We start from the raw sequence: 22,562 nt of genomic DNA on the forward strand, positions 1-22,562 counted from the left end.
ACGTTGCTAAAGACTAGCCTGAATTGTTAGAATATTTTGAGTAATTTATGTTAAAAAAATATATCCAAATTTGTAAAAATTCCTCTGATTTTAAACTTAAAACTTAAAAATCCATAAGAACAGTGGCAAAAGAGAGAGAGATTGACAGCCTTTCATCAGCCCAGCCTAGATTTATGAAAAAGAAAGTGGAGAAGAAGTAAAAACCGTAGGGTGGGACAGCACAGGTAAACAAAGGCTTCACGGAGGCGATGGAAAAAGTAGATGCAGATCATGTAAAAACAAAAATGGCTGATCAGATCCATATCTTTACACCCAAAAAAAATGCTGTGAACAAGCATTTGAATTTAGAGGGAAACAAGGTCCCTGTCGCTGGTGAATGGAAAGAATAGCTTTGCAAATCAAATGTGCAAGAGTCAAGATTGCATGTGGGCCTTCAGCTAAGGTTGTTCCAACTAGTTGACTTTACTGCTTGGTAATGGGGCTTTAGAAGAAGCCCATTCTAACGTGACATGCAGAATATATAACTCAGTCCTGAAATACTACAAACGTACTGCAATGTACAATCATCTGGAAAGGCAAACATCTCAAACGGTTTAAATCCAACAACAGCTTCACCAAAAGTCCTACTGCAACAATTTCATTGTCTAAAGTTATCAGACCTTTAGCTGCTATACATACAATTGACATGTCGATTTACACAAGCTACCTGCAGCACATCATATTAATAAGCGCATATTTTAATGTTGTGTGCTATTAGTTGACATTATTGCTGTGGTTGGAGGGCATGTTTGTTTTTTTTTTGTTTGTTTTTTTGTTTGATTTTTTTCCATTTTATTATATATGTGTGTGTGTGTGTGTGTGTGTGTGTGTGTGTGTGTGTGTGTGTGTGTGTGTGTGTGTGTGCGTGCGTGTATATATATACATGTGTGTGTGTGTGTGTGTGTGTATACTTTCAATATATCTACTTTCATTTTGCAGATCAAACACTTTCAAACACAGCAGAAAAAATGTCATGATCTCAGTGGTCACCCTGACAACTACAGATAAAATGAGCAAACAGCCGCAGTCATGGTGTCCTCTTGTATGAACTTTGAAACAGCATTTCAACAATATGATGGAGAGATGCCAAGAACCTTGGAAGCATTCATAATTGTCAACAGTTATAAATTGAAAAGGCAAAATTTGCTGTGGATATAAAGCATTACAAAAATATGATTATTCTGTTCAGTTTAATACTTTTTTCCCTTTTTTGTTAAAGACTTTAAATCACATCATTGTTGAGTCAAAGAAAGTTATAAGCATAAGTTCTATTCAGTTTAACTCATGTTATGGATAAACTGTGCATCCTTTTGTGTCTCATTTTTACATGTCAAATAAAATCTACATATTTTCATTAACAGGTACTAACTACAAAGAGCAAATGTCTGGAAAATATATTTTTAAAAAAAAATAGAACTTAAGTATTTTCAAGTGAAAATTTTCAGATGAAACATGAAAGATAGTAAACATTTTGAATGTTTGTGTCTGACTTGATATGTTTAAAGAGAACAAGGTCAGGTGACCCTGACTTTTCATCCTCTGATACAGGCCTTGGTTAAAAACCCAACCCAAATTAGTTTGAATCTGAAATGTAAATATGTTATCCATCTAAGCGGAACATTCAAACGTACCAGGGTCCATAATTTCTTGAAGGGGTTGGTCAGTTCCCTTTAAAAGGCTGACTGTGACGCCAAACTTTCACAACCCTTTCAGCCATGAGAGCAGTTGTGCTTGCCCTGAGTCTGGCCTTCGTGGGTGTGTATGATTCCGTTTTGGTGAACATGTTCCACATTCACAAATGTAGTTTTGATCACTATTTGAAAAATAATAGGAGTTTTTAGGAGGTAGTATGAGGGTAGTATGAACGTTAGCTTAATCCTCATATAGTAGAAAAGGCTGTTTTTAACATGGTGTTTTTTATTTGTACCATTTCGAGATTTGGATGTTTGTCTTGCTTAAATTTCTTTCTTTCCTTGAATTTGCTTCAATTGCATTTTTTTTTAAAAAAAATTAAAATATTTTAACATTGATTCAATAGTTCGAGCAGTTTTTTATTGGATAATTAATTTCTTTTAAATTCAGTTTCAGCTGGCCAGTCTCAACATTTTGGTAAGTTCAATACTTAACTGTAATTTTGTAATTGTCATTAGATGCCAAGTTAAATAAAATCTTTTGTAAATACCATGTCATATAGTCATAAGGTACAATGCTTCATAATGACATCTTTTATTACAGCCCCTGATTTTGCTGCCGGTAAAACATTTGTCTACAAGTATGAAGCATTGCTCCTGGGGGGTCTGCCAGAGGAAGGTTTGGCAAAAGCTGGACTCAAAGTCAGCAGCAAAGTTCTCATCAACGCTGCGGCTGAAAACAAATTCATGCTGAAGGTGAGAATCTAAAGCAAATGACATTTAACTTCTTGAAATGCAGAGATACAATAGGATAAGAAAATCCTTTATGTATCCCACGCAATGGATGAATTTACAGTGTTTAAGGACAGTGCACATGTGAAATAAAAAGTAAAAAAGTAGAAAAAAAATGGAAAAATTTAATACAATAAGAATTGTATGTATGAATTCATGTACATGAAAACAAAGACATGTAAACATGAGTTAATGCACAGATTTTAAAGCATTTTTGAAACTTTTTGAAATGCAAACTATCTGTAATTAATCTTTGTTTTGAATATTATAGCTTGTGGAACCTGAACTCTATGAGTACAGTGGTGTTTGGCCCAAGGATCCTTTAATCCCAGCAACCAAGTTGACTTCAGCCCTGGCAGCTCAGCTTGTGACTCCCATTAAGTTTGAATATGTCAGCGGTGCAGTAGGAAAAATATTCGCCCCTGAAGGAATCTCAACAATGGTGCTGAACATCTATAGAGGTATCTTGAATGTCCTTCAGCTCAACATCAAGAAGACTCAAAATGTGTACGAGTTGCAGGAGGTTAGTTAAAAATCCTTCTGCTGTAATTACTAATCCTTGGTAGGACGTTAAATCTTCCTACTAAACTTATGCTCTGTCTAATAGGCTGGAACTCAGGGAGTGTGCAAGACCCTCTATGCCATCAGTGAAGATGAAAAGGCTGAACGTATCCTCCTGACAAAGACCAGGGACATGAACCAATGTCAGGAAAAGATCATCAAGGATATGGGGTTGGCATACACTGAGAAATGTGCCAGGTGTCAGCAGGTAGTTTCAGGCCCACTTTGTGTCATTCACACGTCACTGAAGGTAGAATAAACAATCAAATACATAGTTTGTTTTCACAGGATTCCAAAAACCTGAGAGGTGCAACTTCATACAATTACATATTGAAGCCAGTTGCAAGTGGCATCATGATCCTGGAGGTAGCTGTGAATGAGGTGATCCAGTTCTCACCGTTTTCTGAGTTGAATGGAGCTGCTCAGATGGAAACCAGGTATGCCAATAGAGAGTGGAAATGTAAAAATTGCAGTATTTGGATTTAATGGGTCTGCCCATTAACCTTCTTGTCAAATTACTTTCAAGGCAATCCTTGGTCTTCCTGGAGATTCAGGGAGCCCCTATTGTGCCCATCGAGGCTCAATATATTGATCGAGGATCTCTTAAGTACCAGTTCTCCTCTGAGCTTCTTCAGACACCTATTCAGCTAATCAAGATCAAAAATGCACAGGCCCAGGTACCAATTCAGACCACTAGCAAATATCAGCGAAGTTGTGAGCAAAGTAATATTTAACAATATTCCTGTCAATCCTGTGTACATAGATTGCGGAGGTCCTGAATCACCTGGTTATCCACAATATGGAGAAAGTCCATGAGGACGCTCCTCTGAAGTTTTTGGAATTAGTTCAGCTCTTCCGTGCAACCCGCCTTGAAGACCTGGAGATGATCTGGAGCCAGTATAAAAGGGGTCCTGCCCACAGGTGGCTTTTTGTGTTTTGTTGACTTTTCAATTCGGTTTGAAAAAAAAAAAAAAAAAAGCACAGTTTCACATACTTTCTTTTGTTTTTCCAGACAGTGGATTTTGGATGCCATTCCAGTAATTGGAACTCCTGCTACTCTGAGATTCATCACAGAGAAATTCTTGGCTGATGACATAACTGTTGCTGAAGCAGCTCAGGCTTTGATTGCATCTGTTCACATGGTAACAGCAGATATAGAAGCCATTAAGCTGGTTGAGGTGGGTAAGCTAAACCACAAAGCCATTCACTTTGTCTGTAATAGGAATGGAGGTATAAAATATCTGTGATATTTGCATCATTCTAGATCCTGGCAATCAAGAGCAAAATATTAGAGAACCCAGTTCTGCGTGAGATTGTTCTCCTTGGCTATGGCACCATGATTTCCAAACACTGCTTTGAGTTGACTGTCTGCCCGGCTGAGCTCATGAAGGTGATATAACCTTGTGCTTGTTGATGTTGCTTCAAGTCTTATGCAAATGTCGGGATGAGAAAAGTGGATCTCTATGCCTTATTTCCTCCAACAGCCCATCCAAGACCTTCTTGCAGAGGCTGTTGCCAAGGATGAGACAGAGGACATCATTCTCCTTCTGAAGGTTTTGGGAAATGCTGGACAACCTGCTAGCCTCAAGCCAATCACAAAGATCCTGCCAATACATGGTACTGCAGCTGCAGCTCTGCCAATGAGAGTTCATGCTAAAGCAATCATGGCCCTGAGGAACATTGCAAAGAAGGAGCCCAGAATGGTAAATTCGCTGAGCAACAGTATTTCAAATTGTTGTAGTTTTTTTTTTTACACAGAACATATTGATTTTTATTAGTATTTTCTTGAAATTAGGTCCAGGAACTGGCCCTTCAGCTCTACATGGACAAGGTTCTTCACCCAGAGCTTCGTATGCTCGCATGCATTGTGATGTTTGAGACAAGGCCTCCCATGGGTTTGGTGACAACTGTTGCCAACATTGTAAAGACAGAACACAATTTGCAGGTGGCAAGCTTCACTTACTCTCACATGAAGTCCCTGACCAAGAGCACAGCAGCAATCCATGCCTCAGTGTAAGAGCACTCACAATTCATCATCATTTCTGTGTGAATATATCCATGTTTACACAGCTCTCTTGTGCCATTTTTGCAGTGCTGCAGCTTGCAATGTTGCCATTAAAATATTGAGCCCAAGGCTGGACAGACTCAGCTTACGTTTCAGCAAAGCTATCCATGTGGACATCTACAACAGTAAAGCCTAATGTTCTATTTGGTTTAAGATTCATTTTTGCTGTAGCAATAACTAACTACATCTCAAAAATACTCTTTGTCAGGTCCCTTGATGCTTGGTGCTGCTGCCAGTGCTTTCTACATCAATGATGCTGCCACAATTCTTCCCAGATCAGTTGTAGCTAAGGCCAGTGCCTACATTGCTGGAGCTGCTGCTGACGTTCTGGAGGTAAAGGGAAATAAAAAGCAGTCCACACATTCAGTATAGTATTTTTTGAAAGTGATTTGTTTGATCCTGGTCATTTTTCCTAGGTTGGAGTGAGAACTGAGGGCCTACAGGAGGCCCTTCTAAAGAACCCTGCACTCATTGACAATGCTGACAGGATCACCAAGATGAAGCGTGTCATTAAGGCTGTAAGTCAAACCATTGAGTCACAAATAGAAAATGAAATATTTTACAATCTCACACAATTAAACTTGTGTGTTTTCTCTGTCCACAGCTCTCTCACTGGAGGTCTCTGCCCACCAGCAAACCTCTGGCCTCTGTCTACATCAAGTTCTTTGGACAAGAAATTGCCTTTGCTAACATTGACAAAGCCTTGGTTGACCAAGCAGTTGCGGTATGAGTCAAAGCATAACAACATAATTTTATTGTGGTTTTGCATGACATGGTAATTAGGGTATATTGCATTCTTCCACTACAGCTAGCTACTGGACCCTCCGTTCAGGCATTTGGCAAAAATGCTATCAAGACTCTGCTGTCTGGTGCTTCCTTCCACTTCGCTAAGCCTCTGCTCGCTACTGAGATGCGTCGCATCCTGCCAACTGCTGCTGGTCTTCCTATGGAGCTCAGTCTGTACACAGCAGCTGTGGCTGCGGCAGCTGTCAAAGGTCAGTAACAGTTTAGCTTGTTACGGCTTCAATCTAAGGACATGGGCATTAAAAGTATTGACCCATGGGCTCATTTGCTTCCTTAGTCCAAGCAACAACAATACCTGCTCTGCCCGAAAACTTCCATTTCGCTCAGCTCCTAAAGACAGACATACAGCTTGAGACTGAGATCAAACCAAGGTGGGAACAAAGTGTGACACTAAAATACAAAACAATCGCAAAAGAAAAATAAAAAATAAAAATTGAATGATTTACATTTAAAATGTGTCCTCTTTTTCTAGTGTTGCTGTAAACACATTTGCTGTTATGGGTGTAAACACTGCCATACTCCAAGCTGCCTTGCTATCAAGAGCTAAACTCAACTCCCTTGTGCCAGTTAAAGTTGCTGCAAGACTTGACATCAACGAGGGACACTTTAAGATTGAAGCTCTTCCTGTTTCTGTGCCTGAACACACTGCAGTTGTGCAGTAAGCCTGGCATTTTAACTTACTGTGTATGCCTGAAATCACCATTTGTTACATTTAAAGCCTAGATGATTATGTCCTTGTTTCTCAACAACAGTGTTGAGACTCTTGCTGTTGCAAGAAATATTGAGGAACCTGCTGCTGCAAGAATCACTCCTATCATCCCTGCCAAAGTCTGGCAACCAATCTCAAGAGAGATTCTCACATCTAAGATTACTTCTTCTGCTGCTAGTGCGGTGAGATTTAATGTTTTTTTTTTTATTTACTGTTAAATAGTATAAAAACAGTACATACATGTATCATATAATTACTGTGGTTTTGTCCTTGTAGTCAGAATCCTCAGAGATGATTCCCGAGGATGTTGCCAAGCCCATTATGAATCCCAGAGTGGCTCAGCTTAACAAGAAGTACTGTGGTAAAGCTGTGGGTGTTGGACTGAAGGCCTGTATCATGGTTGCCTACGAAAATGCTGCCTTCATCAGGGACATTGCTCTGTACAAACTGGCAGGAAGGCATTCTGTTGCCCTGTCTTTCAAACCAAGTAAGAAATAATGAAACACTTTTGCATATTTTGTAGAAATGCTGTTCATGTAGTCATTAATGGTATTAATTTATAATTATGTCAGTTGAAGGTGAAACCATTGAGAGACTGGAGATGGAGATACAAGTCGGACCAAAGGCTGCAGAGAAGCTCATTAAACAGATAAATCTAAGTGAAGAAGAAATCCTTGAGGGAAGACCAATTTTGATGAAGCTAAAGAAAATTCTGGCTCCTGGTCTGAGAAATGGCTCCTCTTCCTCCTCTTCCTCCTCTTCCTCTAGTGCCAGAAACTCTCACACAAGCAGTTCCAGGTCATCTTCTGCTCTTAGCAGCTTCTCATCTAGTTCAAGCCGCGCGGCCATTGATGCTGCACCACACAGCAAACATCGCAGCAGCAGCAGTAGAAACAGAAGCAGCAGCAGAAGTAGTAGCAGGAGCAGCAGTAGACTCAGCTCTTCAGAATCTATCAACAGATCTTCCAGCTCTGCATCAAGCCTAGCGTCCCTCTTCAGGGCTAGTTCAAGTTCTTCTCGTTCAAGTGCTCATGTTGCGAAGGTGAATGTCTTAAAATAATTAACAAAATTTGCAAGGATGAATATTATTGTGTCCATATGGCCAGTGTGGTTGCTGACAATTTCTCTTCTTCTCAACAGAGAGTGATTTATGCACACAAGTTCCAAAAGAACCACAAGAATCTGGTGTGTTTGTATACTGCTTAAAACAGTGACATTCTAAACAGACACTAGATGAACTTATGCCACAGTTTTCCATGGTGACATGGTAACAATTTTTCTTTGTTACTGCTGTAGGCTCACTCCTCCCAGGCTGCCTCTGCACTGGTTTCCAGAAGCAGGAGCAGTGCCTCAAGCTTTGAGGCCATCTACAAAAAGGTGAAATTGGGTCAACTAAAATAAATAAATACAACTTCCTGAAATCTTCTTTTCAGTGTTCACATTAATTAACTATAATAACTATGCTAACAGAATAAATTCCTGGGCAATGAAGTTGCTCCTACCTTTGCCATCATCTTCCGTGCCATTAGAGCTGACAACAAGCTGCAGGGATACCAACTTGCTGCCTACTTGGACAAACCTACTGCCAGACTCCAGATCATTCTCGCTGCTTTAGCGGCTGACACCAACTGGAAGTTTTGTGCTGATGGAGTTCTGCTTAGCAAGCACAAAGTCACAGTAGGACACCACCTTGCTTGTTTCATAGGCCTTAAAACAGTACCCTTAAAACCATCTCCCTCACTATAATTTCTACTGTTACTCAACAGGCTAAAGTGGCCTGGGGAGTAGAATGCAAGCAGTACAATACCATGATCACTGCTGAAACTGGTCTTGTTGGTCCAAGCCCTGCAGCTCGTCTGAGAGTGGCCTGGAATGAGCTACCACCTGCTCTTAAGAGATACGCAAAGATGTATGAAACTTCAGACCACTGCCTTTATCCTCATCATATCAACAATAGACCACTAGTAACGTCTGATCTTTTACAGACTGTACAGCTACATTCCATATGACTTGCTTAATGGCTTGATTCAAGGAAAGGATGAAAACAGTGCCAAACAGCTCTCATTCACTGTTGTTGCAACATCTGAAAGGACCCTTGACCTCATTTGGAAAACACCAACAGTAAGAATACTAGTTGTTATTCCCTCAACAACGTTTAGTCATAATTTTTTTTCATCTAACTGTGAATTGTTGCCCCTATAGCGGACTGTCTATAAGATGGCTTTGCACCTTCCCGTCGCTCTGCCACTTGAAGAGATCAACGGTCTCACCCCTTTTGATAACATTGCTGACAAAGTTAATTACTTCTTTGCAAAGGCTGGAGCAGGTAATGGTGATATTTAAATTGTTATACCCTGGCATGGACTTTTTTCCTGTGAACTAAGGATTTAAACATGTTTTTTTCTTTCCAGCTGAATGTAGTTTAATCGGAGACACGTTGACCACATTCAACAACAAGAGATACAAGAACCAGATGCCCTTGTCTTGCTATCAGATTCTGGCACAGGATTGCACAGATGAGATGAAATTCATGGTCCTCCTGAAGAAGGATCACATCGAACAGAACCACATAAATGTGAAAATTGGTGACATGTGAGTGTTTATAACCAAAAAGGAAACTGTGGTTTTCATCCAGAAACTGACACAGCTTAATAAATTGCTGCAATTGTAGAGATATCGACCTGTACCCAAAGAACAGTGATGTGATCGTGAAGGTTAATGGAATGGAAATACCCATCAGCAACCTGCCATACCAGCATCCCACAGGTTTCTGTACACTTTAATAAACCAGCAACATTTGATTTATTATGGCGGTAATCATGGTGTCAATTTTGATATCACAGCAACAATTGATTTTAAATTTATGCTTTAAGATTTAACTTTTTTTTGCAGCCAATATCCAGATCAGACCAAAGGGTGATGGCATCTCTATGTACGCTTCTAGCCACGGTCTTCATGAAGTCTACTTTGACAATAACGCGTGGAAGGTAAAGTATCAGTTGTGAGCTTAAAAGTGTGACCAAAAGAGCTGACAGTTTTAATACATTCGACAAAAGCTGATGTTTTACGATTAATGTGATTTTGTATTGTAGATTAAAATTGTGGACTGGATGAAGGGGAAGACATGTGGACTGTGTGGAAAGGCTGATGGGGAGATCAGACAGGAGTTCCGCACACCCAGTGGACGCCTGACCAAGAACCCAGCCATCTTTGCTCATTCCTGGATTCTGCCAGCTGAGAGCTGCAGGGACACCACTGGTGAGTGATAAATAGATTTTCAACAGAAAATCTGTTTATCAAAGTAAAGCCCTTTCCTCTTTTTGACTAATATCGCAGTGATAAAGTGAGATTTTTCATCCACCAGAAAGCTATTTATCAATTCCTTCTCTTACAGAGTGCCGTATGAAGCTTGAATCTGTGCAGCTGGAGAAACAGGTACAGATTCATGGTCAGGAGTCCAGGTGCTACTCTGTTGAGCCTGTCCTTCGCTGTCTGCCTGGATGCTTCCCTCTAAAAACCACCAGTGTCACTATTGGCTTCCACTGTCTGCCTGCTGGTGAGTCTGAAAACTGAGAAAAAAATAATCCTAGCTACATCAAGTGATTCAACAAGAAAAGTACGTCGTTTCTAATTCCTCTCCTCCCTTCACTTATGCAGATTCCATCCAGAGTCGTCCTGAGATTACAAGCAACATTTATGAAAACAGCGTGGACCTGAAAGAAACAGCAGAGGCTCACCTTGCCTGCAGCTGCACCGCTCAGTGTGCTTAATAAGTGTTTGGTCAGACATTTACATGTGTATATGCCATGTATGTTATTTTAAATAAACTGCATGTGAAGCTGAAAGTCAAGCACAGTGAATTGAATAGCCTACATTTTGAAAGGAAAGTCTTACTTCTTTTTTTTTTTTTACATTTAATGTAACCCTGAGAGAGTATATACTGTGACTAATATCAATTATGACTCTCATATTGTTAGCCTAATGGCATAATTCCCTAAGTCATATTTGAACGTTTTCAGAAAACAAGAAAAAACACAATTTTTTGACTTAGCCATAGACTATGCTATTAGGCTAACGATACGCATTCTGAAGTAATGAGAAGGCAGTTTTATGAACAGGTTGGATAAAGGTCAGATCAGAGGAGAAAAACATTACAGTAGTTTAAAAGAAAGGTAAGTACCATCTGTCAAAAGTCTGATGGATGCTCCCTAAGGGATTAATGGAAATAGATGATGTCAGTGAGGTCAAAGGTCACGTATGGGACTACTTAGAAGCATATGAGAAAACTAAATGGGAGTAATTAGAACTCAGAACTCCTCGACCCATATCTGGTGCCCCCCTGCCACACACTCTTCTCAGAAACACACACACAATAATGGGGGTTATTAAACAAATTATTGTATATATTCGTGGGTAACATGGGAACTTAACTGCAGCTTCTACAAGAAACGAAGCAGGACTTCTAGGTGTCTTTTCAGGGTTTTTACTGACGAAAGATACCTTCACAGAACATCACAACAGCTACAAAGTAACTAAATCATAAAACAAACTGATCTTCTCTTTCTACTGACTTTCTACTCTGAAGTTTTCTCAGCTGACGTGTAAATAATGAAACAATGAAACGCCACTAATCATGTAACACTACATATCAGTAAATGAATCCTGTATATAAATAATCTTACTTTTAACTGTATTTTTAATACCATCTGGAATACAATCAATGAGCAAATAAAGAATGATTTCTGAATAATAATAATGAACTTAGATTTCTGAATAATAATAATAATAAATTAAGGATACAACAGGTAATTCTATTTACACTACCATTAAAAAAGTTTTAGAACACTCAAATTGTTCTAGTTATTTATTGCAATTCAAGTCATGCAAGCCCAATGAATAGATTGAAATGGTACAAAGGTAAGTACTGAACATCCAGAGGTTAAAAAAAAAGGTTTGGTTACCCAAAACTGAAAAATCATGTACATTTCAGAATTATACAAAAAGGCCTTTTTCAGGGAACATGAAGTGGTTTAACAATTTAAAGCTGTTCTACAGCCGTGAAGGTTGAATCAGCCTTGAAAGCTGCTGCTACTAATTCCTACAGGTGTTCCAACCTTTCTTGATTACTTACAACCCCCTCTGTCTGCATAAAAGCAGTGTTGGAACACACTGTGGTACCAGACCTTCATGAGCATCAGGTGAACAGTACTGTACTGAAGAAAGTAGTGTGTTGCTACAAAAATGGTAATTGTTGACAATTAACAATGGAAGAAAGACAGACCATCATAACACTTAAAAATGTAGGTCTTTCCTACAGGGAAACTGCAAAGAAAGTCAAGGTGTCAGTGAGTATAGTTTTCTCACCATCAAAAGGCTCAGAAACTGGGGGAATATCTGACAGGAACTCAGACCCAAAGCCACAACTGAATCAGAGGACAAGTTTCTGAGAGTTAACAGCTTGTGTGACAGGCTGCTCACAGGACAACAGCTTCAAGCTCAGCTTAATAGTAGTCGTAGTAAGCAAGTCTCAGTTTCAACTGTGAAGAGAAGACTTGGAGCTGCAGGTTTGACAGGACGAGTTGCAGCGAGAAAGCCATTGCTAAGATGTCAGAATAAGACAAAGAAGCTCTCCTGGGCCACGAAACACTGCCATTAGACTACTGAAGACTGAAAGAAGGTATTATGGACTGGTGAATCAAAAATTCAAATCTTCGGTTCATCACGCAGGATCTTTGTACACCGTCGATTAGGCGAGAGGATGGTTCCACAGTCCAAGCTATGCCAAAACTACCTCAGGAAAAAAGACACAAAAGGCCAGCACAGTCTCCAGACTTAAACCCCATCGAGCTGGTTTGGGATGAACTGGACAGAAGTGTGAAAGCCAAGCAACCTACAAGTGCCACACATTTATGGGAACTTCTGCAACAGACTTGGGAAGAACTTTCTGAAGAATATTTGATTTCTACTGTAGAAAGAATGCCACGAGTGTGTTGAGCTGTTATATCTGCCGAAGGTGGCTACTTTGATGAGTCAAAAGTTTAGAATACATTTTGGTCTATGAATTGATTCCATGATTTCTTCACCTCAAATTGCTTATTTGTTCTATGCTTACATTTCAGAGTGCAATGACACAATAAACTGAACAATTTTCAGTAAAAAAAAACTGCAAAAAGTGTGGTGTTGTAGTAATACACGGTAGTGTATTAGACATAACATAGCCTCTCAAATTTATTTTACAGACACTGAGAAATATTTTGTGAAAGCAGTGATAAAGGCATTTATGTATGTAACATGTATGTATGTAACCCTTTGTTATGGTATAAGGATAACATAGGACCGTTTCTTCCAGACACTAAAAGAAGAGCCTTCTTTCACCAGGATGATGAGAGCCAGGGCATTTTAACAGTCATTTGATTCAAATTAAACTTATATTATACTTATATTTTAAAAGTGCATCTGTTGCACAAAATGTGTTCATCTGTAATACAGCATTTCAACCTTTAAGTATGACTAATTGCTGTCTTGATCATTCCTTTACTAAAAATACTTGTAGAAAATAAAACATACCACTGCTGCAGGCACCCACACCACGGGCCATGGTCTGCTTGATTGGGTCAAACACCTCACAGGATCCTAAAAGATGGGCAGAATTTCTAGGTACTGTCAGAGCTTAATATTCCTGAGAGCTCTGTGACTAACCCACTAGCCTGTATACAGTTTATGAAACTCAAAACATTAACTTTTTCATTTCATTCTCATTTCAAAAATCTGTAAACATTTGAAAAGAACAAGATAAGTGGTTGCAATTTCCCCCACAAAAAATGGGATATTTTTTTTTTTTTTTAGCAAATTCAGACACCATGACATTGTTTGTGTCACACTTCCTCTCTGGACACCGGGGAGAGAGCCACAACATCCTGATCGGGGCTCAGATTGAAAACAAAGTAGATCCTCTTTTGAAATCTTCACTGCTTCAATGCTTTAGATGTCTCCAGTAAACAGATTCTAAAATTCTCTCAAGGAATACTGTTAAATTGGGGTTGGAGAGCTTTGGATGGGTTGTGGCTGCCGTCATGACAGAACCAGGTATTCAACATTGCTTTGGGTAAAGTTGAAAGGCAGCAGCTGAAGAAGACGTCTGCGTACATCTTCTTCGAGGCGGCGCTAAACTGAGCCCCTTTAATCAGACCCCTATTGGGACTGTCAGCCCTCAACACAGTTGAATCCATAAAACTGGCTGTGCCTTTGTAAAACAGCCTGAAGTTTTCAGCAAATTGTCTGAAACGTTAGCAGAGTTTCAATCCTGGCTCTGAGGTGTGTAGTGTTGAACTATTGGCGGGATAGCAGATCACACCCACACAAACGTCCTGCCAGGATTGGAAAGGTTACTTTGAAAATGTAATCCAGTACAATTACAAGTTACCTGTTAAAAATTGTAATCAGTAACTTACTCTACGTATCACAATATAAAAATAATGTACCTGATTACTTTTAGTTACTTTTGGATTACTTCAATCCCAGGAACAACCTGGTGCTGCTGCTGGGCTTCTACCCCTCCTCCATAGTGAGCCTGCTGGCTTACTGTGTGTCCACATGGTACTGGAGCTGCACCGAAGCGGGTAGAGCGAGGCTTCAGAGGACAGTCAAGGAAGCCCAGAGGACTGTTGGCTGCGCTCTTCCCTCTCTGATGAACATCTACACACCACACTGTGCCTCAGCAGAACTCGCAACATCATTAATGACAATTCACACCCTGTTTCTCAGCTGTTTGAGATGTTGCCCTCTAGGAGGCGCTACACACATATTAGAGCATGGACAGTGGAATGAAAAACAGTTTCTTTCTGAGGGCCTCACCACCCTGAAAACAGTCAAATGAGAGTAAAAATTTTTGTGTTTACAAAATTATAATGAAGATTTCCTAGATCAATTCATCACATTCCAGTGCCAATATAAATCCACTAAGATAAGCTGAGTAATAAAAAAAAAAAGTGATACGAATTTACATTCATATATCTGCAACAGTGACCAAGCCTCAACTTTTATGACATTATGTTATTGTGTTTCTTCATGTTCAACAGCAACATCATACATCATCTGCTAGCAACCTAACTGCAACATTTTCTACAAAGAAATGCTGCTAATATTAAAACTAAACACACACATACTACGTTTATTCTATTTCACCCTGTCAATTATTGCATTAAGAGTAATGGCAGCACCAAATCTGACAATTATCAGTAACATCAAGTGTAACATGATAAAATAACGTGAACATTCAGGGCAAGCCATGTCGTAATACCAGGGCATGTAACTTCTTGCTTTGTTGCACATCTGAACTGAAAAGGTAGATTAACATGCTAAACTTAAGATATATCTGCAGTACCATATAAATAAATAATTTATCACATACTAAAACTGTCACACTGTTCACGAGTGTGACTGTTTCTGTCAGTCACAGTTCACGAGTAGCTAACCAGAACTCTTGCTTGGCAGCTACTGTCTATCTTCAAGTATTCACATTTATATTTAATGGACACAAACAACAATTCAACTGATGAAAGTTTCTGGCTTCATATAGAGCTGTTCTTTTCCCGTGTGAGTATGCGACGACTGTCGTCTTCGCTGTCATCCCACTGTTTGTGACGGACTGGAACATTTCCACAAAAGATGCTTGATTCTTCAACACGCCCTGTCTCTTTCTTTGGTTTCGTTGTGCTGCAAATCACATTTCACAGTGAGGGACAAACTATAACTGCATTCATACGGATACATAGTATCAAGATTTTTACACAGTACTAATAAAGACACTGTACCTGTTTTCGGGAATAAGGCAAAGTGTTCGGTACAGGTCAGCCGTGGAAGGTGATGTGAGTGGGACACCTCTGGCTGTGGGGGAGAGTGTGCCTGAATGGCAATTGATGAGCTTTTCTGCAGTTGCATTCACCTCTGTTTCGGTTGCTAAAATCAGAAAAGACCGGGACTAATGATCTCTATCAGTAAAAACACAGCTGGGAAAAATGTATCTATACTGTAACTGTACTCTATCCTGCAACCTTTAAACCAGTTTTAACAGACTATTTTCATTTAAGTGGAATGAAATCATTTACACCAGCACTTTACATTGTGTGCAATAAGTCAAGGTGCAATTTCACCTAGTATTTTACATTCATGTACAATAGGGCTATGTGCAATCTACTCCAGCACTCTACACCATCTTACGCTTTGGGCAATGTGCAACAACAATCAGCACTTGCACCTTTACCCCCAGTAACATGCACTTTCACCCCCACTGCTTCCTGGTCTGTAATGAGCAACACCTGATACCTTGTTAATCATACTGCTGTATGTGTGTTCCATGTCAAATATCTTATGTCTTTATGCTATGACTAAAATGTATGTTTCTGTTAAACAATGCACTTTCTTGTTGTTACTAATTTCTATTTCTTGTTTTATGTTAACTTTACATCAACCTGTCAAGGCAATCTGGTGTATTATTTACATGTTAATGTTCATTAATATGTACTGTCCCAATAAAGAAAGAAATAAATAGATTGCAGCTATAGACAATTTAGTCTGACTCATCCATAACACTCAGAGTATAACAGGACTTTGACACTTGTAATGACAGTGAGAAGACATAGGGAAACACTTAATCTAAAGCTTTAATCTGATTAGTTGTTCTGCCCTAAATATTATTAGTCACCATTGCTGTGAGGTGACATCAGTAAAGGAATCACAAAGAGTTAGATACTCACATATTAAAAAGGCACTTTTAGACTTTGATAGCAGGGGTTTCTTTGAATCTGCAAATGGACTCAAGTTTAAAAACTGGTGTTTGAGCCATGTCGCGCGATCCTCCTCAAAGGCCTTCCTCTGCAAGATGAAAGAAAAGTAAGTAGTTGCGTAACAACCTAAACACAGAAAATGTAGTCTTTTAATCATGTAACTTCCGTGAATTAAACTTTAGGCTTATTTTTAAATCACCTCATGGCTCAGTCTAATAGCTGCTTCAGTGAAGTTGCTCCTCTCCCTCTCAAAGATCCTTCTCTGTTCATCTAAGGTCTTCCAATCCTCTCTGAGGCGCTCCTTCTCCTGTAGCATGTAGCAGTCGCTGAGCAGGGATGCAGCCTCCTCATCACATGAAGAGCTTAGCTGCTGCTACAAGATGAGTGAGAACAGACATGGTCTTGTTCAGCCACATTTGTTTCAGGGAAGCATTATGAATTGTTTTGTCCAACATGCAAAGCAGGTTTGAACTAAGGTGCTTGTGTTACATTAAATGGAGGAGACGTAACCTTCTCTTTTATGGATACTTAAAAACATACGGTAAATACGGAAAAGAACTGAAATTTAAAGACAAAATGAATACAGTGCTTTAACTCAGCAATGTGTTCTAACCTTTGCAGTTTGTACGTACATATGGTGGCCCTTGTAAAAAACGGTGTGTATTCCCTTACCTGTAAAAGCTGCTGCTGTGTTTGAATAAAGTCTTTGCACTGCTGGATCTCCAGCTTTAGTCTGTCCATCTCCTCCTCATGGGTCTCTCGAGGAACAGCATCAGTGTTTTTACTCACACCAATCTGAGCCAAAGATACTAAACAAAAAAAAGATCAGTTACGTTCATATAAAGTGCATCTTCTGTGTACTAAGTTTGACAGGAAGTAGCGGACACACAGGAGGAGGTCAGCAAAAATGTGGTGACAAAAGATCATTGACTTTTAATGAAAATGAGTGATGCAAAGTGGGCCTGTATCGAGTTAAACTAATCTCAACTTTCAGATGACATGATTGAGGTAACAACACCTGGAGCATCCAGTACAATTGACTGATATGACAGAGTTCGACCATACACGTTTTTCTCTGACAAATTCTGAGTAGAGAATATACCCAAGGCACTAATACTTAGTAATGTTCACTAGTGCCATGATGATATCATTTGTGTTCAGTCCTTGCTTCCTTTAATCAAAATGTTGTCTAATGATCTTCTCTAGACGAATCTTATTCATGTATATTCATGTAAAACAGGGACAGAATGACGTGTCAAGACTACCTTGGCTGTCCAGTCTTTCAACATGGCTCTTGAGTCTTCTCCACTGGAGACGAATACTGTTGGTTAGTTTCTCCCGGGCTTGAACACAATACAGCTCTACGCTTTCCTTACTGGAATCAAACGCCTCTTCCTCTTCTTCCTCTGAGGCAGCCTTAAAAGATGGTGAATATATTTTTCAATCTCAATCTAAATAACTTGTTTGAAAGTTAAAATGCCAATATATGAATATACCAGAGGGAAAAAGAAAAAAGTAGTTCAATAAATGTACATTGTCTTTTTCTGTCTCTACCCAGCTGGCCTCAAGCAGATAGGTCCCCCTATATGATTGCTACCGTTGCCTTTGTGCATGGTCTGGAGGTTTCAGACAATTTGTATTGGTATTGTTACTGGCGCTACATAAATAAAACTGAATTAAATTATACGTACATATTCAAAAATCTACACCAATCAGGCATAACATTATGACCTTATATTGTGTAGGTCTTGTGCCTCCAAAACAGTTGTGACTCGCCAGGGAATGGACATGGACTTTCTGAGGGTGTCCTGTGGTGTCTGGCAACAGAATGTTGTTAGAGGGGGTCTTTGGGTCCTATGGGTTGAGCGCAGGGGCCTCTGTGGATCAGCCCACAGATACTTAATCAGTTTGGGAATTAATTTGAAGGCCAGGTCAACACCTTGTGCTGTTCTTCATGTTTTCTGAGTTGTTCCTAAAACGTTTTTGTGTGTCTGGGGATGGGTGCTGCCATTAAGAGGTGTCTGGTCTGGTCTAGGTGGGTGCTACATGTCTAAGTAACATCCACATGAATGCTTTGTCCAAAAGTTTCCCAGCAGAACATTGAATTGTCACAAGGTGGTTAATGTTATTTACTTTTCCTGATCATAATGTTGTGGCTGATCAGTGTATAGTCAAAGAGGAGAGAGCAGTGGAAGCAGCTGCTTGGGATTTGTGGTGAATATTAAGGAAGGGAAATAACCTGTCCATCCTGTATGCTGCCATGTTCATATCTGTCGCCTTTCAGAGCAGATTTTCTTGAATTCAGAATGGACACCATGTCTTTTTTCATCTGCTGCAACACTTTCCTCAGCTCTGCATTTTCCAGCACAAGCTCCCTCTGTCTGGTGTCGTAGTCGCTCAGCAGAGTCTTATACATCTCACCCTCGTGCCTAAATGGAGAAACACAAATGTTTGTTTTTATTCATCAGTTATAGACATATTGTCCCACTTATCCAGAGGAAAGTTAGCTCCCAAGACCACCCAACAGTGATTTACGAAATCTGTGTCACCTAGAAACGTGACTTCTCGCATTACCACTCTGGAGTCTCTCTTGTTTGAGACTCCAGAGTAAAGAGACTAAAGTCTAATCATACAGTTTATTCCCCCTGTATTCCTGCAAGTTTTTGTTTAGCAAATCTATCTTGAAGTACAGAGTCAAGCCATAGAGGTGAACTTACTTTGCCTCTGTCTTATCTGTTCTCCAAAGACTTCTCTTCCCATCAGCTCTCCCAATGCTGTTTAATACATCAATGGCTGGAAAGCAAGAGTAACAGAATGTAGAAAATAAAATCAGTCAAAGTCATATAGACATGTGGAGTTTGACCTTTTAACCAGACGAGAGTTTCTATTTTACCTTGTTTCTTCTCCTTTTTATCCACCAGAAGTTGATTCAATCGCTCCTTCAGTTTGTTAAATTCTCTTTCCTTCCTTTTCATCTCATGATTGTACTGACTGGCGCGGCTTGCAATTATGTTCTGAAGTTTTTGTACCTGCCAAGATAAAAATAAGTTGTTTTTTCTTAGAAGAACACATGTTGATATATTTCCACATTAGCTGTAGCACTAATTCTTAATATAGTACCTCCTCTTTTTCATTTTTCAGGCAGTTCTGCAAACTCTTCACTTTCAGCTGTAGCTGCCGTTCTCTCTCAAGAAGTCCTGTGTTTTCTCTTTTAGAAAGTTCAAGCTGTTCCTACAAAATACCGTGGACAAAGTAACTAACAGAAAACTAATTTTTGCAGATTTTAATATAGTCAAATGGAATTCAATGTAATTAATTAAGAATGTGGAATTATTGACATGACAGAAAGAAGCAAAACTCTTTAGTTTTAGTTTCTGTACCATCAAGTATCAATTTATCAATAATAGTTTCTATAACTAAAGACTATGTACTTTGTAATTCTTATCACAGAAGTCAGGTGAGTTATTGTACCTTTAGTCGAGTGGTGGTGAGCTGCAGATGGTCCACATTGCTGTTGGACTTGAGCTGCTCCACTTCCATGTTTTCCAGGGTTCTGAGGCCCCTGCGGTGCAACTGAATCAGGTCATACATGCAATTTAGCACAGGCACAATATTTAGCTCTGAGCTGTCGGTCGACTCTGTCCAGACTGGTGGGAGGCCAATAGATGACACCTCCTGTTAAAAGAGATGGTAAAGGAAAAAATGGATGTGGACGACCATTTATATAGCAAGCTCTTTATCACAGAAAAGTGCCTGGAACAAACTATCTGATAAGGTTTGTTAAAAGATTAGTCAGATGATGATTTAAGCTTTCCAATAAAAAAAATAAATATAAAAAAAAAGGATGCTGAAGTTATGTAAACACTATGTCATTATAATATAATCATTACAACACGTTAGACCTCTAGGAACATGCTTACAGACATTGATTACTACATCAGACATGCATAAAACCTACCTGATTGATATGTGATAGACATTCTTTCACGTTGTGCTCAGTGCAGAAAGTACTGAACATGTAGGAACTTCTGTGCAGTGGCAGCGATGACAGGCTAAACTGCCTCATGGGGGATGCTCTACATTCAGCTGAGCTGCTGTGACCCTCTTTGACTTATGGGAAAGATAAAAAGCTTGTCAAATATATATAGTGCTATGCTAATTTTATCATAATACCACAAAAGAAAAACTGTACATTGAAAGTAAAATGTTAAAGGAATCAAGGTTATTCCTGGCACAAAAGCTAAAAAATAGCATCCATCTGTCATTTGTGTTACTTGTTTGTAACCTGTGCGTTACTGTTACATTTGTGATCCTATTCCTTATTGATTAAAAAGTACAGTACTCACAACTGTGGACAGAACATAGTAGTTAATTCAATGCCACTATAAACACATATTATAAAATATTGTACAGCATCTGAGAAAAATACAGTAAAAGCAAATTCGCTGGTCATCCAACATCCAAACTCACCCAGTGAGGACTCTGGCATTGTTGCAGTGTGGTTTTCTGACTACGTTTCTGGATCATCTACCACATGTGCAGGATACAAAGAACTGGACACAAGATTCACCTACGCAGTCTGCTCCTGAAATAGACAGTCAGATTAGCAATGGCCTTTCAATAACGTCTGGATTACAAGGCATCAAGAGTACACATGCAGTGGTGAGGGATGGAAACATGGAGCAACCCAAACAACTATTTAGGAGGCACGAAGTTGAATGTTCAAGAAACTACAGATCTTTTAAAATCCTATAATGAATATGTGGTCATTTAGAGAGTCCTTTACAGAGTTGTCACTGCCAGCTGAGTATTTAACAGTTTACAGGTTGAGAACAGACTACCATCTTATCTCAGTGCGCTAATCAGCTGATCAGACTAATCCCAGATAGACACCATGGTGATTTGTCTGTGAAGACACACAATCAAAAACATGTCTGCAAACTGCGTTAATGTGTTTAACCTTTTTTTCGTACATATATCGTACACTGATGGTAAATAAAAATGAACAGCATAATTTATATTTAATCTCTGGACCACAGCTACCACAGCATGAAAATAACCTGCTCCTGAAAACATCATTTGAAAAGCAAATTTTATGATTTTCAAAATCCTTTCTGGTTATCAGAAGGTGTAAGTCATTACTTCAGGGGATCTAACATTTCTGTTTGGTGATACTTAATCAGCCAGGTATGACAGATGGCAAGCCTGCCGCCACAACGCTTAATGAGACTAGGCCTGGCTTAGACTGCTCAACATGTGTTAACCTTTAATTCATTTAGTCTAGTCGTCATTTACAAATAGTCATTTAACACAGACAGAGAGGATTTTCTGCTTCATGGTCACTCAGGTGCATGTGTTATATATTTGCAGTTTATATATTTTATTTGTTCATATTTGATGCTGAGATAACCTGGCACTTCATGCATCCAGTTTATGTTTATTGTGTACAAGTTAAGCGTAAAACTAACAACAATAACAATAATGTAACAGATCTTTAACAGGCCATTCCAAGTTTGTCTATCGCTCTGTCACACTGTAAATGAGGTGCAGAAAAGTACACATGCGCCTCTCTGAGACTAACATGACTAACTCAAGTTCTTATGAAGGCGTACCTACGGCACTAGCAAGTAAAGCTAGATAAGACAAACAAATGTCTGACTTTCTATAGAAAGAGTTTTAGGATTTCGTTTACTTTAATGTCTCTCGTTGCTTGGTCAGGCCAGAAAGCTGAATGAAAACCATGACTCTCGTGAAACAAGTCAGCATGCTAAAGTAAAGCTAGCAGCTATTTCAACTAACGTTTATTTAACGTTAATTTAACTGTAAGTTAAGCTTCGCGTAGACACAACAAAATAACAATACACATTGCGTTGTGTTAAATAAAACAACACGAAGCAACAGATATGTTGTCCGTTTAGCAGCGCAACCTCCTGAAACAATCCGACACCGATGCCGAACTACAAACATGGGTCCTCACGGTAGACGTTTTACATATTCAGTTCATCAAGAAATCAACAACATTTTTCGAGTACTCACTTAACGCTGACGTTCGTAATGTGGTATTTCCTAACTGCAGCTTGCAGCAAGACCAGCTAGGTCTTTAAGCCATGTCGGTCGGTCCCAGACAGTGACAGTACACACCACTGCACGCAAACAAAACTCAGCGCTAATTGGCT

At 39.3% G+C, this 22,562-nt stretch overlaps 2 protein-coding genes across 3 annotated transcripts; one reads left to right on the forward strand and one right to left on the reverse strand.

Moving 5' to 3' along the window:
* Nucleotides 1–1,754: 1,754 nt before the first annotated feature.
* On the forward strand, nucleotides 1,755–10,434 carry LOC125009190 (vitellogenin-1-like). The gene is made up of 34 exons (XM_047586918.1): nucleotides 1,755–1,794; nucleotides 2,122–2,148; nucleotides 2,275–2,426; nucleotides 2,734–2,985; nucleotides 3,070–3,231; nucleotides 3,312–3,460; nucleotides 3,550–3,700; nucleotides 3,787–3,944; nucleotides 4,036–4,201; nucleotides 4,288–4,413; nucleotides 4,508–4,726; nucleotides 4,819–5,036; nucleotides 5,116–5,213; nucleotides 5,297–5,421; nucleotides 5,505–5,606; nucleotides 5,693–5,812; nucleotides 5,897–6,083; nucleotides 6,170–6,263; nucleotides 6,365–6,550; nucleotides 6,645–6,783; nucleotides 6,878–7,088; nucleotides 7,174–7,643; nucleotides 7,742–7,786; nucleotides 7,898–7,978; nucleotides 8,072–8,278; nucleotides 8,368–8,510; nucleotides 8,587–8,722; nucleotides 8,804–8,927; nucleotides 9,013–9,193; nucleotides 9,273–9,367; nucleotides 9,494–9,588; nucleotides 9,694–9,859; nucleotides 9,996–10,157; nucleotides 10,259–10,434. Exons 1-34 carry the CDS (start codon nucleotides 1,755–1,757, stop codon nucleotides 10,369–10,371), a joined length of 5,100 nt encoding a protein of 1,699 aa, XP_047442874.1. The 3' UTR covers nucleotides 10,372–10,434.
* Nucleotides 10,435–14,479: 4,045 nt separating this feature from the next.
* On the reverse strand, nucleotides 14,480–22,546 carry LOC125008916 (afadin- and alpha-actinin-binding protein-like). Of its 2 annotated transcripts, none has more exons than XM_047586322.1 (14): nucleotides 22,423–22,546; nucleotides 20,857–20,971; nucleotides 20,345–20,496; nucleotides 19,858–20,061; nucleotides 19,507–19,617; nucleotides 19,280–19,415; nucleotides 19,104–19,179; nucleotides 18,626–18,815; nucleotides 17,652–17,802; nucleotides 17,059–17,195; nucleotides 16,586–16,756; nucleotides 16,357–16,474; nucleotides 15,415–15,559; nucleotides 14,480–15,316 (listed from the first exon to the last, which is right to left on the reverse strand). In XM_047586322.1, the coding sequence occupies exons 2-14, from the start codon at nucleotides 20,873–20,875 to the stop codon at nucleotides 15,172–15,174; spliced, it is 1,755 nt and encodes a 584-aa protein (XP_047442278.1). In that variant the 5' UTR covers nucleotides 20,876–20,971; nucleotides 22,423–22,546; the 3' UTR covers nucleotides 14,480–15,171. The 2 variants fall into 2 exon arrangements, with proteins under 2 accessions (XP_047442278.1, XP_047442277.1); XM_047586321.1 differs by having other exon boundaries at nucleotides 16,586–16,759.
* Between the last annotated feature and the right edge of the window lie 16 nt (nucleotides 22,547–22,562).

This window comes from Mugil cephalus, chromosome 6 (assembly GCF_022458985.1).
Source record: "Mugil cephalus isolate CIBA_MC_2020 chromosome 6, CIBA_Mcephalus_1.1, whole genome shotgun sequence".
NCBI lineage: Eukaryota > Metazoa > Chordata > Actinopteri > Mugiliformes > Mugilidae > Mugil > Mugil cephalus.